Raw genomic sequence first — 27983 nt, forward strand, 5'->3', positions numbered from 1 at the left:
GATGAGTAAAAAGGCATCTGCATAACAACGGAAAATGAAGAGCAAACTCTTGAAGGGACAGCATTGCCAGCTGCTGCTGAGTCACAGATTTCATTATAAATAGCCTCACTAAGGAAAATATGCTGAATGCTATTTTTACTAGCCATTCTATTTTTATAGAAATAGCTGAGAGTCTCTTAACCAACTCTCTGCTGCCTTACAAGTACTAAATATTTTACTTCTTTCCATAAAGAGTAGCTCAAAATATGCAATTTAATAATTTCTGATGATGGTTTTATCTGCAGTAACATGTATATTATTATCTATTAGAATTTACTTAATGAAAAACTGAAGAGAACAAAATTTGTAACTACTAGTACTTAAGTACTCCTACTTCTTGACATTGTCTTTAATGACCACAAGACAACCAACAGCTGGCCACATACCTAAAATCTCTTCCCCACTGTTTAAAAATGTTATCTGTGTATTTCCATGCAGTGTGTATATTGAGATGCTGTAACTTAAGGCAATAAAAGATTTAAATATTTGTTAAATGAGCATGATTAAATATCTTGCTGCGTTCCCTAGGAAACTGAAGAACAATGTATCTGAAAAGACAATTATAGGTGAAAATGGAACTCCTTGAAAACTATGAAGATGGCTGGAGGAAATGCAGAGCTGGAAGGCCAGTGTTTTCTGGAAAGCATCGACAGTCCAACTATGCAGAACCTATTCTTACGGGCAAGTGTTACTAATAGAAACGCCCCTCAGTCACTGAGACTCAGGCCAGTCATGTGAGTGTTCTGGGCTTCTCTTTCCCTATCTGTAAAATGTTGCAGAGGCGATTTCTGTGGTGATCTAAGAATTGTGCTGCTTTCCACAGAAAGCTGTTGAGATTGCAGTCCCACAGGAATGGGCTGATCATGGGGCCCAGCGCGGCACTGGTGCTCAGTTGAAGGAACCAACTTCCAAGGGAGGGATGAAGCTGTTAACTAGGAGCTGCTCCAGAGGTCTGACCGAATGACTGAAAGCATCCTAAGAGCACAGTCCTGACTTATTTCAGATTATGCAGTTAAGTTAGCTTTCTAAAAAAATGCAGCCGAGTGCGTTGGCTCACACATCTAATCGCAGCACTTTGTGAGGCCAAGGCAGGCAGATCACTTGCAGTCAGGAGTTCGAGACCAGCCTGGCCAACATGCTGAAGCCCCATCTCTACTAAAAGTGCAAAAATTAGCCAGGTGTGGTGGCAGGTGCCTGTAATCCCAGGTCCTTGGGAGGCTTAGGCAGGAGAAGGGCTTGAACCCAAGAGGTGGAGGTTGCAGTGAGCCGAGATTGCACCACTGCGCTCCAGCCTGGGGGACAAGAGGAAGACTTGTCTAAAAAAAAAATCCAACTTGAATCTGAATAGTTTCCTTCTCTGTATTGTAGCCGATGAGAGCAGCAGAGCAGCCCACGCTGAGCAGAGGGGAGGTCCGTGAGGCACAGTCTCCCTCAGGAGTCTACATTCTGTCACTTTTGGGGTTTGTTTTTGTTTTTTTGAGACAGGGTTTAACTCTGTGGCCCAGGTTGGAGTGCAGTGGCGCAATCACAGCTCACTACAACCTCCACCTTCTGGGTTCAGGTGATTCTCCTGCCTCAGCCTCCCAAGTGGCTGGGATTACAGGTGTGCGCCACCACGTCCGGCTAATTTTTGTATTTCTTTTTTTTAGACGGAGCCTTGCTCTTGCCAGGCTGGAGGGCAGTGGCTCAATCTCAGCTCACTACAACCTCTGCCTCGTGGGTTCAGGGGATTCCCCTGCCTCAGCCTCCCAAGTAGCTGGGACTACAGGCGTGTGTCACCACACCTGGCTGTTTTGTATTTTAATAGAGACAGGGTTTCACCACATTGGCCAGGATGGTCTCAATCTCCTAACCTTGTGATCCGCCCGCCTCGGACTCCCAAAGTGCTGGGATTACAGGTGTGAGCCACCGTGCCTGGCAATTTTTGTATTTTTAGTAGAGATGGGGTTTCCCCATGTTGGCCAGGATGGTCTTAAACTCCTTGCCTCAAGTGATCTGCCTGCCTTGGCCTCTCAAAGTGCTGGGATTACAGGTGTGAGCCACTGAGCCTGGTCTCATATTCTGTCACGTTTATTTTCTTTTTAAGGTGCTATACAGTTCACAAAGCATTGTCATACGTCTTCTCTTTTGGGCCTCACACAGCATGTGGAGCAAGCTGGGCATTGATATAGAGGAGGGAACAGGTTGGGAAGCTGTAAGACACCAGTATTTGGCAGGGCCAGCGCAAACACCAGTCTGGGGACTCTGCTCCTGCTACACTGCAGCTGAGACCACAGCAGGGCAGACTCTGCAGGAACCCTGCCACGCCACAACTCTTCAGGCTCAGCTTCCACAGTTACCTCAGTTACAGCTGAGCGTGGTGAAAAAAACTGGCACAAAGAGTCACTGATTGGCTAAGTTAAAACCACCTGTTCTATTTTATCATACAAGTAATAATACTTGTGAGAAACTCTAACTCAACAGAGACAGCATAGAGCGCAGCAGCTGAAGCCCCCAAAGGTCTCCTCCACCCTGGGGCTAGCCCTGTAGAGTCAGCCACAGTCAAGGCTTTTTGGTTTGGGATCTTTCTCTTTCATCACCTTGGAAAAACTCCCAACCTGCTAGCCATTAGTGCCAAGTAAGGAGGAAGGGGGTTTTCCACACCTCCATTTCAGAGACTTGCCAGCTCCCTGAAGGCATGTCCTTGCAGGTCAGCCCAGGTGGAAGCCTGCAGAGTACCAGGGTCCAGGAGCAGATACTGCAGGGGATTTGAACAGGAATAAGCCCTGATAAAAACCAAGGCAACTTTGTTTTTTTGTTTGTTTTTTTGACAGAGTCTCTGTCACCCAGGCTGGAGTACAGAGGCACTATCTCGGCTCACTGCAACCTCCACCACCTGGGTTCAAGCTATTCTCCTGCCTCAGCCTCCCAAGTAGCTGGGACTACAGGTGTGTGCCACCATGCCTGGCTAATTTTTGTAATTTTTAGTAGAAATGGGGTTTTACCATATAGGACAGGCTGGTCTCAAACTCCTGACCTCGTGATCTGCCCACTTCAGGCCTCCCAAAGTGCTGGGATTACAGGCGTGAGCCACCGTATCTGGCTGGCAATGGTTTGACTCAGTGGACTTTTCTGGTACTCCTGAGGAGAGAATATGGAGAGACAGAAGCCAGTAAGGTCATTGCTGCTGGCCAAAAGCTGCATCCGAGCTGAGGGAATCCTGTGAGAGCACGTGCAGTCAAAGCAGACGCAGATGCAGGAGTGGCGTGGAATCTGTTTGCCTCAGAGGGACCTGAGGGAGCCACAGCTACTGACAGGGCCCGAGTAGGAGTGACGAGGGACCCACCAAGGGAAGGACTGACTAGCACCTGGCTCGCTTAGAGGTCACAGGAAGCTTTTAACTGTCACACTTCCTCTTTCTGCACAGAGCCCTGAGCACTTGCAAAGATGAAGGTAAGAATGCAAGGCACATTATTAGAAGCAGTAGGAAACCATGTGAGACTTTTTTTCTGCTGTCAGAATTTGATTCCTAATTTCACATAGCATTGAGACCAGTCATGATAAACTATATTCCAGAACAAGAGTTTTTGGGTTGTTTTCTGGTTGTTTTTTTGGGGGGGACAGAGTCTTGCTCTGTCGCCCAGGCTGGAGTGCAGTGGCACCATTTTGGCTCACTGAAACCTCCACCTCCCAGGTTCAAGCAATTCTCATGCCTCAGCCTCCTGAGTAGCTGGAATTACAGGCGTGTGCCACCATACACAGCTAATTTTTGTATTTTTAGTAGAGACAGGTTTTCACTATGTTGGCCAGGCTGCTCTCAAAGTCCTAACCTTGTTATCTGCCCGCCTCAGCCTCCCAGCACTCCCAAAGTGCTGGGATTATAGGCATGAGCCACTGCACCCAGCCCAGAACAAGAGTTTTTAATAGTTCTTGGTTGCTTCAAGTTTGCCATATCCAATGTAGCAAAAAGGACACGCAGAACACCTTGGAATTCATCTTATAACCAATAGCCTTATCAAAAGGGAACTGACCCGTTATTTAAATTGTTTTTCTCTGGACTTTGGAGGTGAAAGACTTCCCGGGCAAGATTAATTCCTAGGCCCTGGGCAAGCTCTTGCTGCTCTTTCATCCTGGGAAATTCCGGAGCTTGTCCTCTAGAGACAGGTGAAATACACTGCCACATTTGGTAAATGTTTGGTTTGTGCTATGAGAGCAGTATGCATGATAATGTTTAATCCTAAAGACTGGAAATCTGATCTGGCCTTTTTAATATAATCTCAGAAGGCATCACCTTAGTATCTTGATGTGTGTTAGTGGAGAACACTGCTGGCAATGGAAATACATTAACCATAAGAGAGTTGGCATTTAAAGTAATCATGGGTGATAAGTAAAATGTGAAAACTCAAAGATTAGGTTTATGCAGAAATTGATTACTTTAAAAGTCCCATAATATATATTCAGAATTTAAACTGCCATATAATATTCTCTCTGAAAATAACTCTGAGGAACTCGAAATAGTTTTCATTTAAATGACAAAATATAAAGCAAGTTAGGAGACTCAACTGAGTCGTGACTAACTTCCAAGATGAAGTTCATACCAGTTGTCAACAGTAAAGTGTCATGTTGGTTTCAGCTCCAAAGGCAGTGCTTTTCTTTGTTATAATAATTTCATGGGGCAGAGGTGACAATGGGGAAATACTTCCTGCATAAGCAGACATTCTCAACCTAGACAGTGGGAGACCTGCACTGGGCAGCATGACTCTGCAGGGTGCACGCGCAGGGAGAGTGGCCTGCGTGGTGGGCGGTGGAGCAATCAACGGGCTCTAGTTTCGTAATCCTCCTCTGACTGCACTTGGCTTACTGTGACAGGCCTCAGTTTTGTCAGGTGTCTTCCCACTCTCCACATAACAATGGTGAATTTCTGCCATTCCAAACCTCAGACTGGGTTCAGTTACTCTTGTTTTTTTTTTCACATTTTTGGATTGGATTTCAGACATTTTCCTAGATTAATTTGTATAGAGAATTTACAAGCAGTAACAAGAAAGTAAGCACAAATTGTTGTATCACCTAAGGATACTCTGAAATTGCATCAGATTACTGAGAAGACACTAGATGGGCTCAAAAATAATCATTTCTGCTCTAAGGTCTACAAGAGAAGTGCACTCTAGACTGTGTCTAGACAGCAAAGACCGAGCTGGCTCTGGCTGCAGCCCTGGCAGGTCAGTGTCCCCAGGGAATGTGTAGAGGGCAGAGGCCGCAGATGTCTGTGGAGAAGAGCCACCCATGGTGAGAAACTGCAGTCCTGATCTTCCCTCAGGCAACTGCTGAGAACTGACCTAAGTAGGGCTGGTCACATGGGACTCCCAGAATTTTGCTGTTATTTTGTTTTTAATGGATATAGCAGGAATCATAGAAAAGTTCGTGAGGATTAGCTACTCCCTGACAACTCTTATGAAAGTTGCAGGTCAAAATCTGCCTTCCCTACAGACATGCATTTAACAAACATTCATTAGCTAGTACATTGGCAGAAAGCAGGACATCATCACTGTTCTCCTGTGTTCCTGATGAATTGCAGCTCTTCTTCCTTTCAGTCTCTGAATGAGCCATCCATCTGAGGTAGATAGGACAGTATTTCAGCCAAGACATTATTCCCACCTAAACTAATAATTCCATGGGGTAGCTTAATGGTGGTTTCCTATTTCTAGTTATTAGATCACCTTCTATAAAGTAGATGCCATTAACTAAATCTGTTCACTTACACACAAACATGGGTCCTAATGAAAAGGCAGGATACATGTTCAGCTCTTTCCTTCTCTACCCAATTTTAAATATAAGGAATTGATGTGATTCATCACATAAACAAAATGAAGAACAAAAACCATCTGATCATCTCAATAGATGAAGAAAACGCATTTGATAAAATCCAGTATCCCTTCATGATAAAAACCCTCAACAAACTAGACATCAAAGAAACATATCTCAGAATAAAAGCCATATATAACAGACCCACAGCCAACATCATAGTGAATGAGGAAGAGTTGAAAGCATTTCCCCTAAAAACTGTAAACTTCAGCTAAACTTTAAAGACAAAGATACCCACTCTCCCCACTCCTATTCAACACAGTACTGCAGGTCCTAATAAGAGCAGTCAGGAAAGAGAAAGAAAGAAACGACACCCAAATTGGAAAAAAGGAAGTCAGATTACTTCTGTTCACTGATGACATGATCTTATACCTAGTAATCTTTAAAGACTCCTCCAAAAGATGCCTAGATTTGATAAATGACTTCAGTAAAGTTGCAAGATACAAAATCAACATGCAAAAATCAGTAGCATTTTTATACACCAATAATATTCAAGCTGAGAACAAAATCAAGAATGCAATCCCATTTACAATAGCCACATGCATACACAAAATGCCTAGGAATACACTGAATCAAGGAGGTAAAAGATCTCTATAAGCAGAACTACAAAACACTGATGAAAGAAATTATAAATGAAACAAATGGATAAACATGCCATGCTCATAAATGGAACATAAATATTGTTAAAATAATCATACTGCCCAAAGCAAGATACAGATTCAATGCAACTCCTATCAAATTACCAATGTCATTTTTCACAGAATTAGAAAAAAAAAAAAAAAAAAAAAAAAAAAAAACCTCAGAATTCATATAAAATAAAAAAAGAGTCTGAATAGCCAAAGCAATCTTTTTTTTTTTTGAGATGGAATTTCGCTCTTGTTACCCAGGCTGAAATACAATGGCACGATCTCAGCTCACCACAACCTCTGCCTCCTGGGTTCAGGCAATTCTCCTGCCTCAGCCTCCTGAGTAGCTGGGATTACAAGCACGCGCCACCATGTCCAGCTAATTTTTTGTATTTTTAGTAGAGACAGGGTTTCACCTTGTTGACCAGGATGGTCTCGATCTCTTGACCTCGTGATCCACCGCCTCGGCCTCCCAAAGTGCTGGGACTACAGGTGTGAGCCACCGCGCCCAGCCCCCAAAGCAATCTTAAGCAAAGCTAGAGGCATCACATTACCTGACTTTATACTACAAGGCTATAGTAACCAAAGCAGCATGGTACTGGTAGAAAAACAGACACACAAATCAGTGGAACAAAATAGAGTACCTAGAAATATCACACCTACAGCCGGCTGATCTTCAACAAAGTCAACAAAAATATACACTGGGGAAAGGACACTCTATTTAACAAATGGTGCTGGAAAACTTGTAGAGCCATACATACGCAGAAGAATGAAACTGGACCCAAAGCTCTCACCATATGCAAAACTTAAGATGAATTAAAGATTTAAATGTAAGACCAGAAACTATAAAAAAATTTTAGAAGAAAACCTAGGAAAAACTCTTCTGGACATTGGCCTAGGCAAAGAAGTTATGAGTAAGACTTCAAAAGCAAATACAACAAACCAAAACTAGACATATGGGACTTAATTAATGTAAGGAGCTTCTATACAGTAAAAGAAATAGGCAACAGAGTAAACAGATAATGGGAAAAGGACATGAACAGACATTTTTCAAAAGAAGATACACAAGTGGCCAAGAAACATGAAAAAAATGCTCAACATCACTGGTCATCAGATAAATGCAAAGTAAAAGCACAATGAGATACCATCTCACACCAGTCAGAATAGCTATTATTAAAAAGTCAAAAAGCAACAAATGTTGGCAAGAATGCAGAGAAAAAGAGGACACTTACACACTGTTGGTGAGAATGGAAATTAGCACAGTGTCTATAAAAACAGGATAGAGAATGCTCAAAGCACTAAAATTAGAGCAACCATTCAATCCAGCAATCCCACTACTGCATATCTACCCAAGGGAAAACAAATCATCAAAAAGACACCAGCTATGTTTGTATGTGATATGTTTATCACAGTACTATTCACAATAGCAAAGTCACCTAAGTGTCCATCAGCAGATTACTGGATTCAGAAAATGTAGTATATGTGTACCATGGAATACTGTACAGTCATAAAAAGAATGAAATTATGTCTTTTGTGGCAACATGGGATGGAGCTGGAGGCCATTATCATGACTAAAATAACTTCAAAACAGAAAACCAAATACCACATATTCTCACTTCTATGTGGGAGCTAAATGAACATACTGACACTGGGAACTCCATTTCTAAAATCTATGGCTTTCTCTGCCACCTTGTGAAGAAGATGCCTTCCACCATGACTGTAAGTTTCCCAAGGCCTGTGCAGCTATGCAGAACTGAGTCAATTAAACCTCTTTCCTTTATAAATTACCCAATCTCAAGTAGTATCTTCATAGCAGTGTGAAAACAGCCCAGACTTGACTTCTACTACCCAAAATATCTGTCACAAAACTGCACTTCTACATCCTGAATCTATAAAAATAAAAATTAAAAGTTAAAAAGTAAGGGATTGGTGCAATAGCTATTTCAGTTGTAACAAATTATTTTGAATGCTTTCTGTCTGGAACATGATAACAGACAACATGAATTTTCATAGATTTAATGGGTTTCTATCAACTATGATATTATTCTCATTGGCTCAAAGGTCCTACCTTTGGCCACTGGGAACCCCTTAACGGTGTCCTTTTGATACAATAGCATCAATCTGAAAGCTTTCATGTTTTCTGGCACAAGATTCTCCTGCTCACCCTATCCCTTCCTTGTCCCCAACATGGAAGGAAGAGACATTTCTCCAAGGAGCTCTGGCTGTGTTTATGAGGAGTGGTGTTTGTAGCCAAAAAATGGACTCTTGGCACACTTATGCTGCTATTGGGACATTGCTTTTTGCCCATTTCAGTGGTCAGTGCAAGAAAGGTGTCTTTTTTAAAATCACAAATTCATACTGATATATACATTTCTAGTATTTCTACCTAATTTACTTGATTTTATAATTGATTCTCTTTTCTCTTATAATGAGCAGCATTATTTCTAATCACACAAATGTTGTCTACTTACTTGCTGTATCTAACAATTTAGAGAAAAGTAGTTTTACAATAACAATCCCATTATTAACACAAACAGTGATACTACTGAATACAATTTCAAATTTTTCTTTCCAGTTTTGTCTTTAGAATGCAGGTCCTAAGCATGTGTGTTCCAAGTAATAATTCTAAATTCACTTGAAATTACCTTTTACTATGTGTATGTAAGCACCTATCCAATGTAGACGTTAATGCAATTGTTTGTTTTTATTTTCAGTGTAAAGTTTCTGCATTCTAGCAGCTGCTAGTTCTTAGAAGGTGGTGCTTTTGGCTAGTCCTCTTAGCTATAGGAGGTGGAAGGTTGGTCTACAACCAACTTTAAGACAATCTACCATGAACTTTGAGACAATCTACCATGAACTTCGAGATGATCTACATGAACTACGAGAAGATCTACCCAAACTTTGAGGTTATCTACACAAACTTTGAGATGATCTACATGAACCTTGAGACAACGTACATGAACCTTGAGATGATCTACACAAACTTCGAGGCGATCTACATGAACTCCAAGATGATCTACACGAACTTCAAATCAATCTACCAAGAACTTCGAGACAATCTATGTGAACTTCAAGACAATCTACCACAAACTGCTAGACAGTCTACCATGAACTACAAGACACTCAACACAAACTTCAAGACAATTTACACGAACTTTGAGACAATCTACATGAACTTCAAGATAATCTACCATGAACTTCAAGACAATCTACATGAACTTGTAGACAGTCACATGAACTTTGAAACAAACTGCATGAACTTTGAGACAATCTACATGAACTTCTAGACAATCTAACATGAACTTTGAGACAATCTACCACAAACTGCTAGACAATCTACCATGAACCACAAGACAATCTAACACAAACTTCAAGATAATCTACATGAACTATTAGACAATCTACATGAATTCTGAGACAATCTACATTAACTTTGAGAAAAACGGCATGAACTTTGAGGCAATCTACTATGAACCTGGAAACAATTTACCACGAATTTCAAGACAATCTACACAAACTTATGACAATGTACCATGAACCTCAAGACAATCTACCACAAACTTCGAGGCAATCTAAAGGAACATCAAGACAATCTATATGAACTTCAAAAAAATCTACATGAGCTTTGAGATAATCTACTCGAACTTTAAGACAATCTAAATGAGCTTCAAGACAATCTACACAAGCTTCAAGAGAATCAACATGAGCTTTGAGACAATTTTCATGACCTTTGAGACAATCTACATGAGCTTCAAGACAACCTATATGAGATTCGAGACAATCTACCATGAGCTTTGAGACAAACTACACGAGCTTCAAGACAATCAACCACAAGCTTTGAGACAATCTATGTGAGCTTCGAGACAATCTATGTGAGCTTCAAGACAATCTACATGAGGTTTGAGACAATCTATATGAGCTTCGAGACAATCTACACAAACTTTGAGACAATCTACATAAACTTTGAGACAATCTACATGAACTTTGAGAAAAACTACACAAACTTTGAGACAATCTACCATGAACTTTGAAGCAATTTACCACAAACTTCGAGACAATCTACACAAACTTTGAGACAATCTACACTAACTTTGTGAAATGTACCATGAACTTTGAGACAATCTACCATGAACTTTGAGGCAATCTAAAGGAACACCGAGACAGTCTATACTAACTTTGAAATCTACACGAACTTCAAAAAAATCTACACAAGCTTCAAGACAATCTACATGAGCTTCAAGACAATCTACACAAGCTTAGAGAGAATCTACATGAGCTTCAAGACAATCTTCATGGGCTTTGAGACAATCTACATGAGCACGGAGACAATCTACCATGAGCTTTGAGACAATCTATGTGAGCTTCAAGGCAATCTATCATGAGCTTTGAGACAATCTACATGAGCTTTGAGACAATCTACCACAAGCTTAGAGACAATTTACACGAGCTTTGAGACATCTATACGAACTTTGAGATAATCTGTATGAGCTTCAAGACAATCTACCATGAGCTTTGAGACAATCTACACAAACTTCAGGACAATTTACACAAACTTTGAGACAATCTACCACAAAGTTAGAAACAATCTACCACAAAGTTCAAGACAATCTACACAAACTTTGAAACAATCTACACCAACTCCAAGACAATCTACAGGAACTTTGAGACAATCTACATGAACTTTGAGGCAATCTACCATTAACTTCAAGATAATCTACCCCTAACTTCGAGACAATCTACACGAACTTCGAGATAATCCAAATGGGCATCAGCCAATCTGCTAAGGGCCCCAGTAGAACAGAAAGGTAGAGAAAAGACATTTTTCTCTTTCTTCTGGAGCTTGGACATCCTTTTTCTTCTGTCCTCACACATCTGAACTCTAGGTTCTTGGGCTTTTGGACTCTAGAATTTACACCAGTGGCCCTGCAGGTTCTCAGGGCCTTTAGCCGTGGACTGAGTTACACCATCAACTCCCCTAGTTCTTACTTCCTTGGACTCAGATTGAGTTAAGCACTGGCTTCACTGATTCTCCAACTTATGGTACTTATTACTTCTGTAACTGCATAAACCAATTTCCATTAAAAATCGCATATATATATATACACACCTGTATGTGTATATATATCTATATCTATGCATCTTCTCTTGGTTCTGTCTCTCTGGAGAGCCCTAATACAGGTAACACTCTTAGATACAGGTGGGAGGTTGGTCTACCACCAACTCTGAGACAATCTAACACGAACTTTGAGATGATCCGCCACGAACTTCTGGATGATCTACACAAGCTATGAGACAATCTACATGAACTTTGAGACAATCTACACTAACTTTGAGATGATCTGCAAGAACTTTGAGACAATCCACATGAACTTTGAGATGATCTACACAAACCTTGAGACAATCTACACAAATTTTGAGGCAATCTATACAAACTTTCAGACAATCTATAGAAACTTTGAGACAATCTACATCAACTTCAAGAAGATCTACACAAACTTTGAGATGATCTTCACAAACTTTGAGAAGATCTACACAAACTTTGAGATGATCAACATGAACCTTGAGATGATCTACATGAACTTCAAGATGATCTACATGAACTTCAAGACAATCAACACAAACCAAGAGATGATCTACACGAACATCGAGATGATCTACACAAACCTTGAGCAATCTACATGAAACTTGAGACAATCTACATGAATTTGGAGATGATCTACATGAACTTCGAGACAACATTAACCTTGAGACGATCTACATGAACCTCAACAAAAACTAAACAAACCTCAAGACAATCTACACGAACTTTGACACAAACTACACAATCCTCAAGACGCTCTACGCAAACTTCGAGACGCTCTACACAAAATTCAAGATGATCTACACAAACTTTTAGATGCTCTATACAAATTTTGAGATAATCTACAGGATAGTCGATACAATCTGCATGAGCTTTGAGACAATCTACCATGAACTTCAAGGCAATCTACACCAACTTTGAGAACTTTGAGACATGAACTTAGAGACAATCTCCACGAACTTTGAAATAATCTACCAGAACTTCAAGACAATCTACACGAACTTCGAGACAATCTACACAAACTTTGAAACACTCTACAGAAACTTTGAGACAATCTAAATGAATCTCAAGACAATCTACATGAACTTGGAGATGATCTACACAAATTTCGAGATAATCTACAGGATAGCTTCAAGACAATCTACACCAACTTTGAGAACTTTGAGACATAAACTTGGAGAGACTCTCCACAAACTTTGAGATACTCTATAGGAACTTTGAGACAATCTACCTGAGCTTTAAGACAATCTACCATGAACTTTGAGACAGTCTACACAACGTTCAAGAAAATCTATCACAAACTTTGATACAATCTACCATGAGCTTTGATACAATTACCATGAGCTTTGACACATTCTACCATGAGTTTCGAGACAATCTATTATGGGCTTTGAGACTCCACCACAAACTTTGACACAATCTACCACGAGCTTCCGGACAATCTAACACAAACTTTGATACAATCTACCACGAGCTTCCGGACAATCTACCACAAACTTTGATATAATCTATACGAACTTCAAGACAGACTACACGACCTTTGAGACAATCTAAATGAATTTTGAGGCAAATTACACGAACTTTGAGACAAACTACATGAACTTTGAGACAATCTACCATGAACTTTGAAACAATTTACCATGAACTTCGAGACAAATCTACACGAACTTCGAGACAATCTACATGAACTTCAAGACAATCTACATGAAGTTTGAGACAGTATATCACAAACTTCAAGACAATCTACCATGAACTTTGAGACAATCTAAAGGAACTTCGAGACAATCTACACAAACTTTGAAAAAATCTACGTGAGGTTTGAGATACGTGAGCTTTAACACAATCTACACAAGCTTTGAGACAATCTACATGAGCTTTGAGACAATCTACATGAGCTTGGAGACAATCTACATGTGCTTTGAGACAATATACACAAGTGTTGAGACAATCTATACGAGCTTCAAGACAATCTAACACAAGCTTCGAGACATCTATGTGGTCTTCAAGACAATCTACTATATGGGCTTTGAGACAATTTACACAAGCTTTGAGACAATCTATGCAAGCTTCGAGACAATCTATGCTGGCTTCTAGACAATCAATCCTGGCTTCATGACAATCTATGCTAGCTTTGAGACAATCCACACTGGCTTAGAGGCAATGTGTATATGTGGGCTTCAAGACAATCTATCTAAACAGGCTTCAAGACAATCTACATAGGATTCTACACAATCTATGCAGGCTTTGAGACAATCTATTGTGGCTTTGAGTCAATCTACTCTGGCTTCAAGACTATCTAGACAGGCTTTGAGATAATCTGCGTGGGCTGCAAGACAATCTATGCGGGCTTCAAGAAAATCTACATGGGCTCTGAGAAAATCTACATGGGCTTTGAGACAATCAATGCTGGCTTCGAGACAATCTATGCAAGCTTTGGGACAATCTATGCAAGCTTCAAGACTATCTTTGTAGGCCTTAAGACAATCTATCTAAGTGAGCTTTGAGACAATCTATGCAAGTTTTAAGACAATCTATGTGGGCTTCAAGAAAATCCCTCTAAAAAGGCTTTGAGACAATCTACCCGGGCTTTGAGACAATCTACAGGGGCTTCAAGACAATCTATGCAGGTTTTGAGACAATATATTTACATGGGCTTTGAGACAATCTACGCAGGCTTCAACACAATCTACGCGGGCTTCAAGACAATCTATGCAGGTTTTGAGACAATATATTTACATGGGCTTTGAGAAAATCAACATGAAATTCAAGACAATCTATGTGGGCCTGAGACAATCTATCTATGTGGGCTTTGAAACAATCTATGCAGACTTTGAGACAATCTATCTATGAAAGCTTCAAGACAATCAATGCAGGCTTCAAGACAATGTATGCCGGATTTGAGACAATCTATGCTGGCTTTAACAAAATCTATATATACGGGCTTCGAGACAGATTCTATCCACGTGAGCTTTGAGACAATCTACGGGGACTTCAAGACAATCTCTCTATGTGGGCTTTGAGAATTTCTATGCTGGCTTCAAGTCAATCTATGCTTTGAGACAATCTGTGCTGGTTTCGAGCCAATCTACGCTGGCTATGAGACAATGTATATACACAAGCTTCAAGGCAATCTATCTACATGGGTTTCAAGATAATCTACACAAGCTTTGAGACAATCTATGAAGGCTTTGAGACAATTTATCTACATGGGCTTCGAGACAATCTACGCCAAGTTTTGAGACAATCTACGCAGGCTTGAAGGTAATCTATGCCAGCTTCAAGGCAATCAATGCTGGCTTCAGGGCAATCTACTCTACCTTCAAGACAATCTATGCTGGCTTATATAGAGAGTATATATACAGGCTTCAAAACAATCTATGCAGGCTTCCAGGCGGTCAGTGCTGGCTTCAGGACAATCCACACTGGCTTGAAGACAGTCTACACTAGCCTAGAGACAATGTATATAGGCGGGCTTTGAGATTATCTACATGAGCTTCAAGACAATCTGTCTATGCAGCGTTCGAGAAAAATCTACCAGGGCTATGAGACATTCAATGTGGGATTTGAGACAATCTGTGCAGGCTTCAAGGAAATTAATGTGGGCAACGAGACAATATACTTGGGCTTTGAGATAACTATCTATGTGGGCTTTGAGACAATCTACGTAGGTGTCTAGACAATCTACATGGGATTTGAGACAACTTATATAGGTGGGCTTCAAGACAATCTACACTCTCTTGAGAATATCTACGCCAGTTTTGAGACAATCTATGCAGGCTTCAAGAAAATCTATGCGGTTTTTGAGATAATCTATCTAAGGAGGCATCAAGACAATCTACACAGGCTTTGAGACAGTATACGTGGGCTTCAAGACAATCTATCTATGTGGGCTTTGAGACAATCTATGAGGGCTTCAAGAAAATCTACATGAGCTTCAAGACAATAAACGCAGCCTTCAACACAATCTACGTTAGCTTTGAGACAATGTATCAATGCAGGCATCGAGACAATACACACTGGTTTTGAAAAAATCTATGTGGGTTTCAAGACAATCTATGCTGCCTTCAAGACAATCTACACAGCATTGAGATTGCTGGCTTCAAGACAATCTACACTGGCCTCGAGATGATCTATGCTGGCTTTGAGGTGATCTACACTGGCTTCGAGACAATCTACACTGGCTTCGAGGCAATACACGCTGGTTTCGAGTCAATCTATGCTGGCTTTGTGACAATCTACGCTAGCTTTGAGACAATCTACTTTGGCTTCGAGACAATCTATACTGACTTTGAGACAGTCTATGCTGGCTTCAAGACAATCTATGCTGGCTTTCAGACAATATATATTTACTTTGAGACAATCTACAATGCCTTAAGATAATCTATACTGGCATCAAATCAGTCTACGCTGGCTTTGAGACGATCTATGCTGGATTCAAGACAATCAATGCTGGCTTCGTATCAATGTACGTTGGCTTTGAGACAATCTACAATGGCTTTGAAGCAATCTATGCTGGCTTTGAGACAACATACACAGGCTTCAAGACAATCTACACTGGCTTTGAGGCATTCCACGCTGGCTTTGAGATAAAAGACGATGGCTTCAAGACAATCTATGCTGGCTTCGAAAAAATCTATCCTGGCTTTGAGAAAATCTATGCTGGCTTCGAGACAATCTATGCTGACTTCAGTACAATCAACTCTGGCTTTGAGGCAATCTACACTGGCTTTGAGAAAATCTACACTGGCTTTGAGACAATTAACACTGGTTTTCAGTTAATCTATGCTGGTTTCAAGACAATGTATGCTAGCTTCTAGTAAATATACACTGGCTTTGAGTCAATCTATGCTGGCTTCAAGGCAATCTTTGCTGGCTTTGGGGCTGTCTACACTGGCTTCGAGTCAATCTACGCTGGCACTGAGACAATCTATGCTGGCTTGGAGTCAATCTATGATGGCTTCAACACAATCTACGCTGGGTTCAAGTAAATCTATGCTGGCTTTGAGACAATCAACACTGACTTCGAGTCAATCTATGCTGGGTTTGATAATACCTATGCTGGCTTTGTGAAAATTAACACTGGTTTTGAGGCAATCTATGCTGGCTTCAAGACAATCTACATGCTTGCAGTCAACCTACACAGGCTTTGAGACAATCTACACTGGCTTCGGAGTAATCTACGCTGGCTTCAAGACAATCTACACTGCCTCAAGTCAATCTACACTGGCTTCGAGAAAATCTATGCTGGATTTGAGTCAATCTATGATAGCTTCAAGACAATGAACGCTGGCTTCTTTTCAATCTATGTTGCTTTGAGAGAATCTATGCTGGCTAAGAGATAATCTACATTGGTTTTGAGTCAATCTGCGATGGCTTCAAGACAAACTATGCTGGCGTTGAAACAATCTACATTGGCTTCATGTCTATCTATGTTGGCTTCAAGATAATCTACACTGGCTTCAAAAAAATCTATGCTGGCTTCTAGACAATCTACACTGCTTTCAAAAATATTTATGCTGCCTTCAAGATAATCTACTCTGGCCTCAAGAGAATCTACACTGGCTTCTTGTCAATCTGCGCTGGCTATGAGACAATCTACTCTGGCTTTGAGACAATTAACACTGGTTTTGAGGCAATCTATGCTGGCTTCAAGACAATCTACACCGACTTCGAGTCAATCTACACTGCCTTTGAGACAATCTGTGTGGGGGCTTTGAGACAATCAATGCTGGCTTTGAGTCAATCTATGCTGGCTTTGAGACAGTCTACACTGGCTTTGAGACAATCTATGCTGGCTTCAAAAAAATCCATGCTGCCTTACAGACAATCCACACTGGCTTTGAGACAATCTACGCTGACTTTGAGGCAATCTACACTGCCTTCAAGACAATCTATGCTGGCTTCAAAATATCTACGCTGGCTTCAAGACAACCTATGCTGGATTTGAGGCAATTTACAGTGGCTTCGAGTCTATCTACACTGGCTTTGAGATAATCTACCCAGGCTTTGAGACATTCAACACGGGTTTTGAGGCAATCTATGCTGACTTTGAGACAATCTATGCTGGCTTTGAGACAATCTAGCCCGGCCTCGAGTCAATCTACATTGGCTTCGACACAACTTACGCTGGCTTCTAGATAATCAACGCTAACTTCATTTCAATCTATGCTGACTTCAAGACAATTTATGCTGGCTCCAAAACAATCTATGCACTTCGAGTCAATCTATGCTGGCTTTGAGACAATCTACACTGCCTTAGACGCAATCTATACTGGCTTTTAGCTTTGAGGCAATCAGTGCTGGCTTTGTGTCTTTCGATGCTGGCTTTGAGATAATATACACTGGCTTTGAGGCAATATATGCTGGCTTCAAGACAATATATGCTGGCTTTTAAAAAATCTATGTTAATGTTGGGGCAATCTACGCTGGCTTTATAACAACATATGCTGGCTTTGAGACAATCTATGCTGGCTTTGAGGCAATCCACACTGACTTCAAGACAATCTGCCCTTACTTTAAGGCAATCTATGCTTCCTTTGAGACAATCTACGCCAGCTTCGAGACAATCTATGTTGGCTTTGAGACAATTAACACTGGCTTTGTAAGGCAATCTATGCTGGCTTCAAGACAATCTATGCTGGCTTTGAAAAAATCTACACTGGCTTTGAGAAAATCTTTGCTGGCTTTTAGACAATTAACACTGGTTTAGAGGCAATCTATACTGCCTTCGAGACAATCTACGCTGGCTTCAAGTCAATCTATGCTAACTTTGAGATAATATATGTTGGTTTCAAGATAACACTGGCTTCAAGGCAATCTACACGGGCTTGGAGACAATCTACGCTGAATTGGAGTCAATCAACACTGGTTTTGTGTCATTCTATGATGGATTTGAGATAATCTACACTGGCTTCAAGACAATCAATGTTGGCTTTGAGGCGATTTATGCTGGCTTTGAGGCAATATACGTTGACTTCCAGACAATCTACGCTGGCATCAAGACAATCTACACTGAATTGAAGTCAATCAATGCTGGCTTTGTGTCATTCTACACTGGCTTTGAGACAATCTACACTGGCTTTGAGGCAATATATGCTGGTTTTGTGACAATATATGCTGGCTTCAAAAAAATCTATGCTGGTTTTGAGACAATCTACACTGGCTTCCAGTAAATCTGTGCTGGCTTTGAGACAATCTATGCTGGCTTCAAGAAAACCTACGCTGACTTCAAATCAATTTATGCTTGCTTTGAGACAATCTACACTGGCTTCAAGAATATCTACATCGGCTTCAAGACAATATATCTTCAATGGCTTTGAGATAATGTATGCGGGCTTCAAGACTACACAAGTTTTGAGATAATTTACATAGACTACAAGACAATCTATGTGGGAAATGAGCCAATGTATGCAGGCGTCAAGAAAATATAACTATAAAAGCATTGAGACAAATAACATGAACTTCAATAAAATCTACATGAGCTTCAATACAATCTATGCAGGCCTCAAGATAATCTACCTACACAAACTTCAGGACAATCTACGTGATCTTAGAGACAATTTATCTATGTGAGCTTTGAGACAATCTGTGCTGGATTTGACACAATCTGTGTATGCAGGCTTTGAGACAATCTACCTACACAAGCTTAAAGACACTTTACACACAATTTGAGACAATCCATGCCAGCTTTGAGACTATCTACATGGTCTTCGTGAGAATCTATGCAAGCTTTGGGGCAATCTATGCAGGCTTCAATACAATCTACACTGGCATTGAGACAATATACACTTGTGTCAAGAAAACAATAGTTTCAAAACAATCTATGCTGGTTTAGAGAAAACATATTAGGCAGGCTTTGAGACAATCTATATACTCGGGCTTCAAGACAATCTATACAAGCTTTGAGACAATCTACGTGAACTTCGAAACAATCTAAGCAGGCTTCAAGACAATCTAAGTGGGCTGTGAGACAATCTGTCTATGTGGGCTTCAAGACAATTTACGTGGGCTTTTAGAAAATCTTTCTATGTGGGCTTTGAGATGATCTATGCTGGCTTCAAGACAATCTACACCAGCTTAGAGACAATGTATACATGCGGGCTGTGTGACAATTTATGCAGGCTTCACGACAATTTATGCAAGCTGTGAGACAATCTACACAAGCTTTTAGACAATCTTTGCAGGCTTCGAGACAACGTATGTGGGCTTCAAGACAATGTACACTGGCTTTGAGATAATCAACGCTGGCATTGAGACAATCTGTGCTGGTTTTAAAACAATCTACGCTGGCTTAAAAATATATGTATGTAGGTATTGAGACAGTCTATGCAGGCTTTGAGACAATCTACACAAGCTTTGAGAAAATCTATACAGACTTTAAGACTATGCGGGCTTTGACACAATCTTTGCAGGCTGTGAGATACGGGCTATGAGACAATCTACGTGGGCTTTAAGAAAATCTATCTACGCGGGCTTTGAGACAATCTATGCTGGCTTCAGGACAACCTATGCTGGCTTCAAGATGGTCTATGCAGGCTTTGAGACAATGTATATATGCAAGCTTTAGGACAATCTGCAAGATTTGAGATTGTTGAGATTGAGATTGTTGAGATCGTCTTGCAATTTGAGATTTCAAGACAATTTACACAGACTTTGAGAAAATTACACAGACTTTGAGACAATCTACTCAAGCTTTAAAACAATCTACTCAGTCTTCGAAACAATCTATGCTGGCTTCAGGACAATCAATGCTTGCTTCAAGAAAATCAACGCTCGTTTTGAGATAATCTACGCTAACTTAGAGACAACGTATATACCCAGGCTTACTGAAAATCTATCTATGAGGGCTTCAAGACAATCTACACTGGCTTCAAGACAATCTACGCAGGCTTTGACACAATCTGTTTACTACATAGGCTTGCAGACAATCTATCTACGTGGGCTTCAAGACAATCTACATGGGCTACCTGACAATCTAAGTGGGCTTCAAGACAATCTGCAGAGGCTTTGAGACAATCTACACTCTCTTTGAAACAATCTATGCTGATTTCTAGACAATCTACACTGGCTTTATGTCAATCTACACTGGCTTCGAGAAAATCTACGATTGCTCAGAGACAATGTATTAGGCAGACTTTGAGACAATCCATGCGGGTTTTGAGACAATCTATGCAAACTTCTAGAAAATCTTTCTATGTAAGCTTTAAGACATTCTATGCTGGCTTCAAGACAATCTATGCTGGCATCAAGACAATCTCTGCTGGCTTCGAGACAATCTAGACTGGCTTAGACAACATGTGTATGTCACTGTGACATTCTATATATATGACATTCTATCTTTGTGACATTCTATCTTTGCAACATTCTATCTATGCAGGCTTTAACACGATTTATGCAAGCTTTGAGACAGTCTATACAAGCTTCTAGACAATCTATCTATGCAGGCTTCAAGACAATCAACACTGGCTTTGAGACAATCTATGCCGGCTTCGAGAATATACACGGGCTTCAAGACAATCTATGCTGGCTTTGAGAAAATCTATGCGAGCTTCAAGCAAATCTACTTGGGCTTTGTGACAATATATCTCTGCAGGCTTTGACACAATCTATGCAGGCTTTGAGACAATGTATATATACAAGCTTTGAGACAATCTACCTACATGCACTTTGAGACAATCTACACAAGTGTCAAGACAATCTGCATTGGCTTTGAGACAATTTACCCTGGCTTTGATACAATCTACACTGGCTTTGAGACAATGTATATGCACAAGCTTCAAAACAATCTATCTAGGCATGCTTCGAGACAATCTATACAGGCTTTAAGACAATATCTATGCAGGCTTCACAACAATCCATGTAAGCTTTGGTACAATTTATGCAGACTTCAAGACAAACTATGTAGGCTTTGAGACAATATATGCTTGCTTCGAGACAATCTACACTTGTTTAGAGACAATGTATGTATACCGGCTTCAAGACAATCTATCTATGTTGCTTTGAGACAATCTACACAGCTTTGAGATGATCTATGTGGGCTTCAAAACAATCTATACAACCTTCAAGACAATCTATGTGGGCTATGAGAAAATCTATGTGGCCAGTGAGCCAATCTATGCCAGCTTTGAGAACATATATCTATGCGTGCTTTGAGACAATCAACACAAACTTTGAGACAATCTATGTGGGCTTTGAGACAATCTATCTCCATGGGCTTCAAGATTATCTATCTATGTGAGCTTGTAGACATATCTATGCAAGCTTGAGACAATCTATGCAGGTTTTGAGACAATCTACACTGGCTTCAAGACAATGTATATATGCAGGCTTTGCGACAATCTACATGGGCTTCAAGACAATATATGCTGGCTTTGAGACAAAATGCTGGCTTGAGACAATCACTTCCGGATTCGAGACAATCTACACTGGTTTAGAAACAATGTATGCACACATGCTTTGAGACAAGCTATCTATACAGGCTTGAAGCCAATCTACACAAGCTTTTAGACAATCTACACAGACTTTGAAACTATCTACAAGAGCTTTGAGACAATCTATATCAGCTGTGAGACAATCTATCTAGGCAGGCTTCGAGACAGTTTACTTGAGCTTTGAGAAAATCATCCTATATGTGCTTCCAAACAATATACTCTGGCTTTGAGACAATCTACACTGGCTTCGAGAATATCTACACATGCTTCAAGACAACCTACACCCTCTTTGAGAAAATCTACCCCAAGTTCAAGACCATATATCTACACAGGCTTTGAGACAATATATCTACACAAGCTTTGAGACAATCTGTGCAAGCTACCAGACAATTTATGTGGGCAATGAGCCAATCTATGTAGGCTTCAGGAATATGTATCTACTCAGGCTTCAAAACAATCAACACAGACTTCGAGACAACCTACACAAGCTTTGAGACAATCTATTTACACAGGCATTGCGACAATTTACGTGGGCTACGAGACAATCTACGCTGGCTTCAAGATGATCTACACTAGCTTAGACACAATCTATATATGCAGGGTTTGAGACAATCTATCCACGCCTACAGAGAACCAGCTTGGTCATGAGACCCCCACCCAGGCAGTGCTGAAGGTATTTGAGACAATCTGCACCATCTTTGAGACAATCTACATGAGCTTTGAGACAACCTACTACAAACTTCAAGACAATCTACATGAACTTTGAGACAATCTACATGAACTTCAAGACAATCTACACGAACTTCTAGACAATCTACACGAACTTCCAGACAATCTACCACAAACTTTGAGACAATCTACATGAACTTTGAGATAATCAACCATGAACTTCAAGATAATCTACACAAACTTTGAGACAATCTACACAAACTTCAAGACAATCTACCACAAACTTTGAGACAAGCTACATGAACTTCAAGATAATCTACCATGAACTTCGAGACAATCAACCATGATCTTCAAGACAATCTACCACAAACTTCATGACAATCTATGCAAACATTGAGAAAATCTATGTGAACTTCAAGACAATCTACATGAACTCGGAGACAATCTATGTGAACTTCACAACAATCTACACGAACTCTGTGACAATCAACCATGAACTTCAAGACAATCTACACGAACTTCCAGACAATCTACACAAACTCCAAGACAATCTACACAAACTTTGAGACAATCTACATGAACTTCCAAACAATCTACATGAACTTTGAATCTGCACGATCTTTGAGACAATCTACACGACCTTCAAGACAATCTACACAAAATTTGAGACAATCTCCCAATAACTTTAGACAATCTACACAACCTTTGAGATGATCTATATGAACTTCGAGACATCTACACAAACTTTGAGACAATCTACCATCAGAGCAATTTGGTATCTCGGTGCTTCCATTCTTTGTCATTTAGTCCATCTACACCACTGAGTTCTGGATAAACAAATCAATTTAGTTTACTTTTTTATTTTATTTATTTATTTATTTATTTAGAGACAAGGTCCTGCTCTGTGGCCCAAGCTGGAGAATAGTGGTGCAAACATGGCTCACTGCCGTCTCAACCTCCTGGGCTCAAGTGATCTTTACACCCCAGCCTCCTGAGTCCCTGGGAATACAGATGCATGCCACCACATCCAGCTCATTAAAAAATTTTTTTTGTAGATGAGTGTCTCACTCTATTGCCCAGGCTGATGTTGAACTCCTGGGCTAGCTAAAGTAATTCTTCCACCATGGCCTCCCACAGTATTGAGTTTACAGATGTGCCACTATGCCTAGCCTACCTTTTACTATTTAATTTCAAGTGCTGTTAGAACCTGGATATTTTAACTTTTAAATTTTGTCCTGAAAGATCATCCTGTGAAATTTTATTTTCTGCCCTTTTTGAGTGATAATGTTTCTCTTTAAATAAAAATAATCATATCCAACCTATCTAAATAGCATGCTATGTATTTTCTCACTACAGCTTGCATTGTATAAATTCAAATAACTCTCAGTTAACATTTCTCTTAACTTTATTTGAGTCAGTGTTTAGTTTTCCTATAGAGGGGCTTTAAGAAGACAGCGGTCTTCTTAAAGATTCCACATGATGAGCAGAGGTGATAAATATAAACAGAGCTTTTAGGGTTTTGTTGGAAACCTCTTCACTTGTAAGTCAAAATGCAGACTTTGCTTTTTAAACGTATTTTCTAGCACAACTAAGTACCCTGCAAATAGCTGACCTGCCTCAAACCTTTTAGTGATCACAGTTATTTACTTAAAAAGACAAAACAAAACAAAACAAAAAAACGGAGTTGTGTGTGGCCAAATTCGTTTAGTTTGTAACAGCAAAACCATCGCTGAAGCATGAGTTTTGCAAGTTGAATGAGGGTTAACACAGCCCAGCTGGATGCAACGTGTGTGGCAGAGGGTGCCATCATAGTGACTGTGATTTTGGCTGGGAGAGACGAAGTGGAGGCACAGGGAAGGCTGCTTCACAGGGTAGGACACAGGCTCTAGTGGCCCACCCCAGGCACGTGGTTGCTTCACTTCTTACTCCCTAGGGAACACACAACCATCCAGATGCAATAACTCATCAGCAGATCCAGTTTTTAAGTTTTCCTTCATTTAAAGTCAGCCACATTTATACTTTCTTCTAAAAGCACTTCTAATCAAGAACTGTAACGTCATAATTTTTTTACTGTAAATTAGCATAAATTTCAAGTAAGTTGATAATTGAGCAAAAAGTGACTCCTTAAAAACAGGGCGCGTTAGCCAATTGGGGGATGGGCAATGAAGTTACTTTTTCAGGCAGTTACTTTTTCTAGACAAATGCTATGAAATCTCTGTAGATCAACAAGATCAACTCTCAGTTGGAACAAAGCAAGCTTGCAGTGTTTTTAAAATAGTCTGAAAAATGTGTGAACATATGAGGGAGAACTCTGCAAATTTTGTTTAAAATTTAAAAGGCTCTCCTTGAAGAGGTCCTTTACATCCTTTGTTAGTTGTATTCCTAGGTATTTTATTCTCTTTGTAGGAATTGTGAATGGCAGTTTGCTCTTGCCTTGGCTCTGTTTGTCTGTTACTGGTATATAGGAATGCTTGTGATTTTTGCACGTTGATTTTGTATCCTGAGACTTTGCTGAAGTTGCTTATCAGTTTGAGAAGATTTTGGGCTAAGACGATGCGGTCTTCTAGATATACAATCATGTCATCTGCAAATAGAGACAGTTTGACTTTGACTTCCTCCTATTCTAATTGAATACCGTTTATTTCTTTTTCTTGCCTGATTGCTCTGGCTAGAACTTCCAATACTATGTTGAATAGGAGTGGTGAGAGAGGGCATCCTTGTCTAGTGCCTGATTGCAAAGAGAATTCTTCCAGCTTTTGCCCATTTAGTACGATATTGGCTGTAGGTTTGTTATATATAGCTTTTATCATTTTGTGATACATTCTGTCAATACCTAGTTTATTGAGAGTTTTTAGCATGAAGGGCTGTTGAATTTTACCAACGGCCTTCTCTGCATCTATTGAGATAATCATGTGGTTTTTGTCTTTGGTTCCATTTATGTGATGGATTACATTTATGGATTTGCATATGTTGAACCAGACTTGCATCCTTGGGATGAAGCCTATTTGATCGTAGTGGATAAGCTTCTTGATGAGCTGTTGCAATCTGTTTGCCAGTATTTTATTGAAGATTTTTGCATCAATGTTCCTCATGGATATTGGCCTGAAGTTTTCTTTTTTAGTTGAGTCTCTGCCTGTTTTTGGTATCAGGATGATGTTGGTCTCAGAAAATGAGTTAGGGAGGATTCCCTCCTTCTGTACTGTTTGATACAGTTTCAGAAGGAATGGAACCAGCTCCTCTTTGCATGTCTGGTAGAATTTGGCTGTGAACCCGTCTGGACCTGGACTTTTTTTGGTTGGTAGGCTATCGACTTCTGCCTCTACTTCAGCCCTTGTTACTGGTCTATTCAGAGTTTCAACTTCCTCCTGGTTTAGTCTTGGTAGAGTACAAGTGTCTAGGAATTTATCCAAACCACTGCTCAACGAAATAAGAGAGGACACAAACAGATGGAAAAACATTCCATGCTCATGCTTAAGAAGAATTAATATTGTGAAAATGGCCATACTGCCGAAAGTAATCTATAGATTAAATGCTATCCCCATCAAGCTACCAATGACCTTCTTCACAGAACTGAAGAAAACCACTTTAAACTTCATATGGAATCACAGAAGACCCTGCATAGCCAAGACAATCCTAAGCAAAAAGAACAAAGCCAGAGGGATCACACTGTCAGGCTTCAAACTATACTACGAGGCTACAGTAATCAAAACAGCATGGTACTGGTACCAAAACAGAGACATACACCAATGGAACCGAACAGAGACCCCCAGAAGAAACACCACACATCTACAACCATCTGATCGTTGACACACCTGCAAAACCAGGCAATGGGGAAAGGACTCCATGTTTAATAAATGGTGTTTGGAAAACTGGCTAACAATGTGCAGAAAGCAGAAACTGGACCCCTACCTGTCACTTTACACTAAAATTAACTCCAGATGGATCAAAGATTTAAACCTAAAACCTAACACCATAAAAACACTAGAAGAAAATGTAGGCAAAACCATCCAGGACATAGGCACAGGTAAGGACTTCATGACTAAAACACCAAAAGCAATGGCAATAAAAGCCAGGATAGACAAATGGTATCTAATTAAACTCCACAGCTTCTGTACGGCAAAAGAAACAATCATTAGAGTGAATTGGCAGCCAACAGCATGGGAAAAAAAATTTGCAATCTATTAATCTGACAAAGGGCTAATATCCAGAATCTACAAAGAACTCAAACAGTAAAAAAACAAACAACCCCATTCAAAAGTGGGCGAAGGATATGAACAGACACTTTTCAAAAGAGGACATATATAAGGCCAACAAACATATGAAAAAATGCTCATCATCATTAAATGGTCATTAGAGAAATGTAAATCAAAACCACACTGAGATATCATCTCACGCCAGTTAGAATGGTGATCATTAAAAAATCTGGAGACAACAGATGCTGGAGAGGCTGTGGAGAAATAGGAACACTCTTACACAGTTGGTGGGAATGTAAATTGGTTCAACCTTTGTGGAAGACAGTGCAGCGATTTCTCAAGGATCTAGAAACAGAAATTCCATTTGACCCAGCAGATCCCACTATTGGGTATATACCCAAAGAACTATAAATCGTTCTACTATAAAGACACATGCACACATATGTTCACTACAGCCCTGTGTACAATAGCAAGACTGGACAAAGAAAATGTGGTACATATACACCATGGAATACTACGCAGCCATAAAAAACAATGAGTTCATGTCCTTTATAGGGACTTGGATGAATCTGGAAACCATCATTCTCAGCAAACTGACACAAGAACAGAAAGCCAAACACCGTATGTTCTCACTCATAGGTGGGTGTTGAACAACGAGAACACGTGGACTCAGGGAGAGGAGCATCACACACTGGGGACAGTTGGAGGGGGTAGGGGAGAGACACAGGGGGTGGGGAGGGATAACATGGGGAGAAAAGCCAGATATAGTATGCACCTAAAGTAAATTAAATAAATTTAAAAACATAAAAAATAAAAAATAAAATTTAAAAGGCTACAGACAAGCCCTTGAAGAAAGGTATGTATTTTTTGATGTTGGTATGAACTGACTGAGATGAGCTATAACTGCACAGGTGCATGCTGACGAACTGAAAACATATGCTTGTCTCTCTCCTCCATTGGACAGTAGGCTCCTTGGGAGCTCCTTCGTAAATATTTGCCATAATCATGGACCACAATAATTTAAATAACCTTTATATGTTACTTTAGGACACTTCTGAACTTCCTGTTTATCAGCCTGTCTCCCAGCACACTTCCCTTGCAGCTA

The 27983-nt window shown here is 40.2% G+C and overlaps 1 protein-coding gene and 1 long non-coding RNA gene across 2 annotated transcripts in view; both read left to right on the forward strand.

Annotated features, from left to right (window-relative positions):
* Positions 1 to 935, forward strand: part of MPC1 (mitochondrial pyruvate carrier 1) — a 17810-nt gene extending 16875 nt beyond the window's left edge. Inside the window, exon 4 of the mRNA XM_017508309.2 lies at positions 863 to 935. Within this exon, the coding sequence (XP_017363798.2) occupies positions 863 to 935 (73 nt within the window). The remainder of the gene's footprint in view (positions 1 to 862) is intronic.
* A 20007-nt stretch (positions 936 to 20942) lies between these two features.
* Positions 20943 to 23258, forward strand: LOC119468181. The gene is made up of 2 exons (XR_005196829.1): positions 20943 to 21899; positions 22052 to 23258. It is a non-coding gene; the product is annotated as an uncharacterized LOC119468181 (long non-coding RNA).
* Positions 23259 to 27983: the final 4725 nt, after the last annotated feature.

This window comes from Cebus imitator, unplaced genomic scaffold (assembly GCF_001604975.1).
Source record: "Cebus imitator isolate Cc_AM_T3 unplaced genomic scaffold, Cebus_imitator-1.0 Scaffold389, whole genome shotgun sequence".
NCBI classification, from domain to species: Eukaryota; Metazoa; Chordata; class Mammalia; order Primates; family Cebidae; genus Cebus; species Cebus imitator.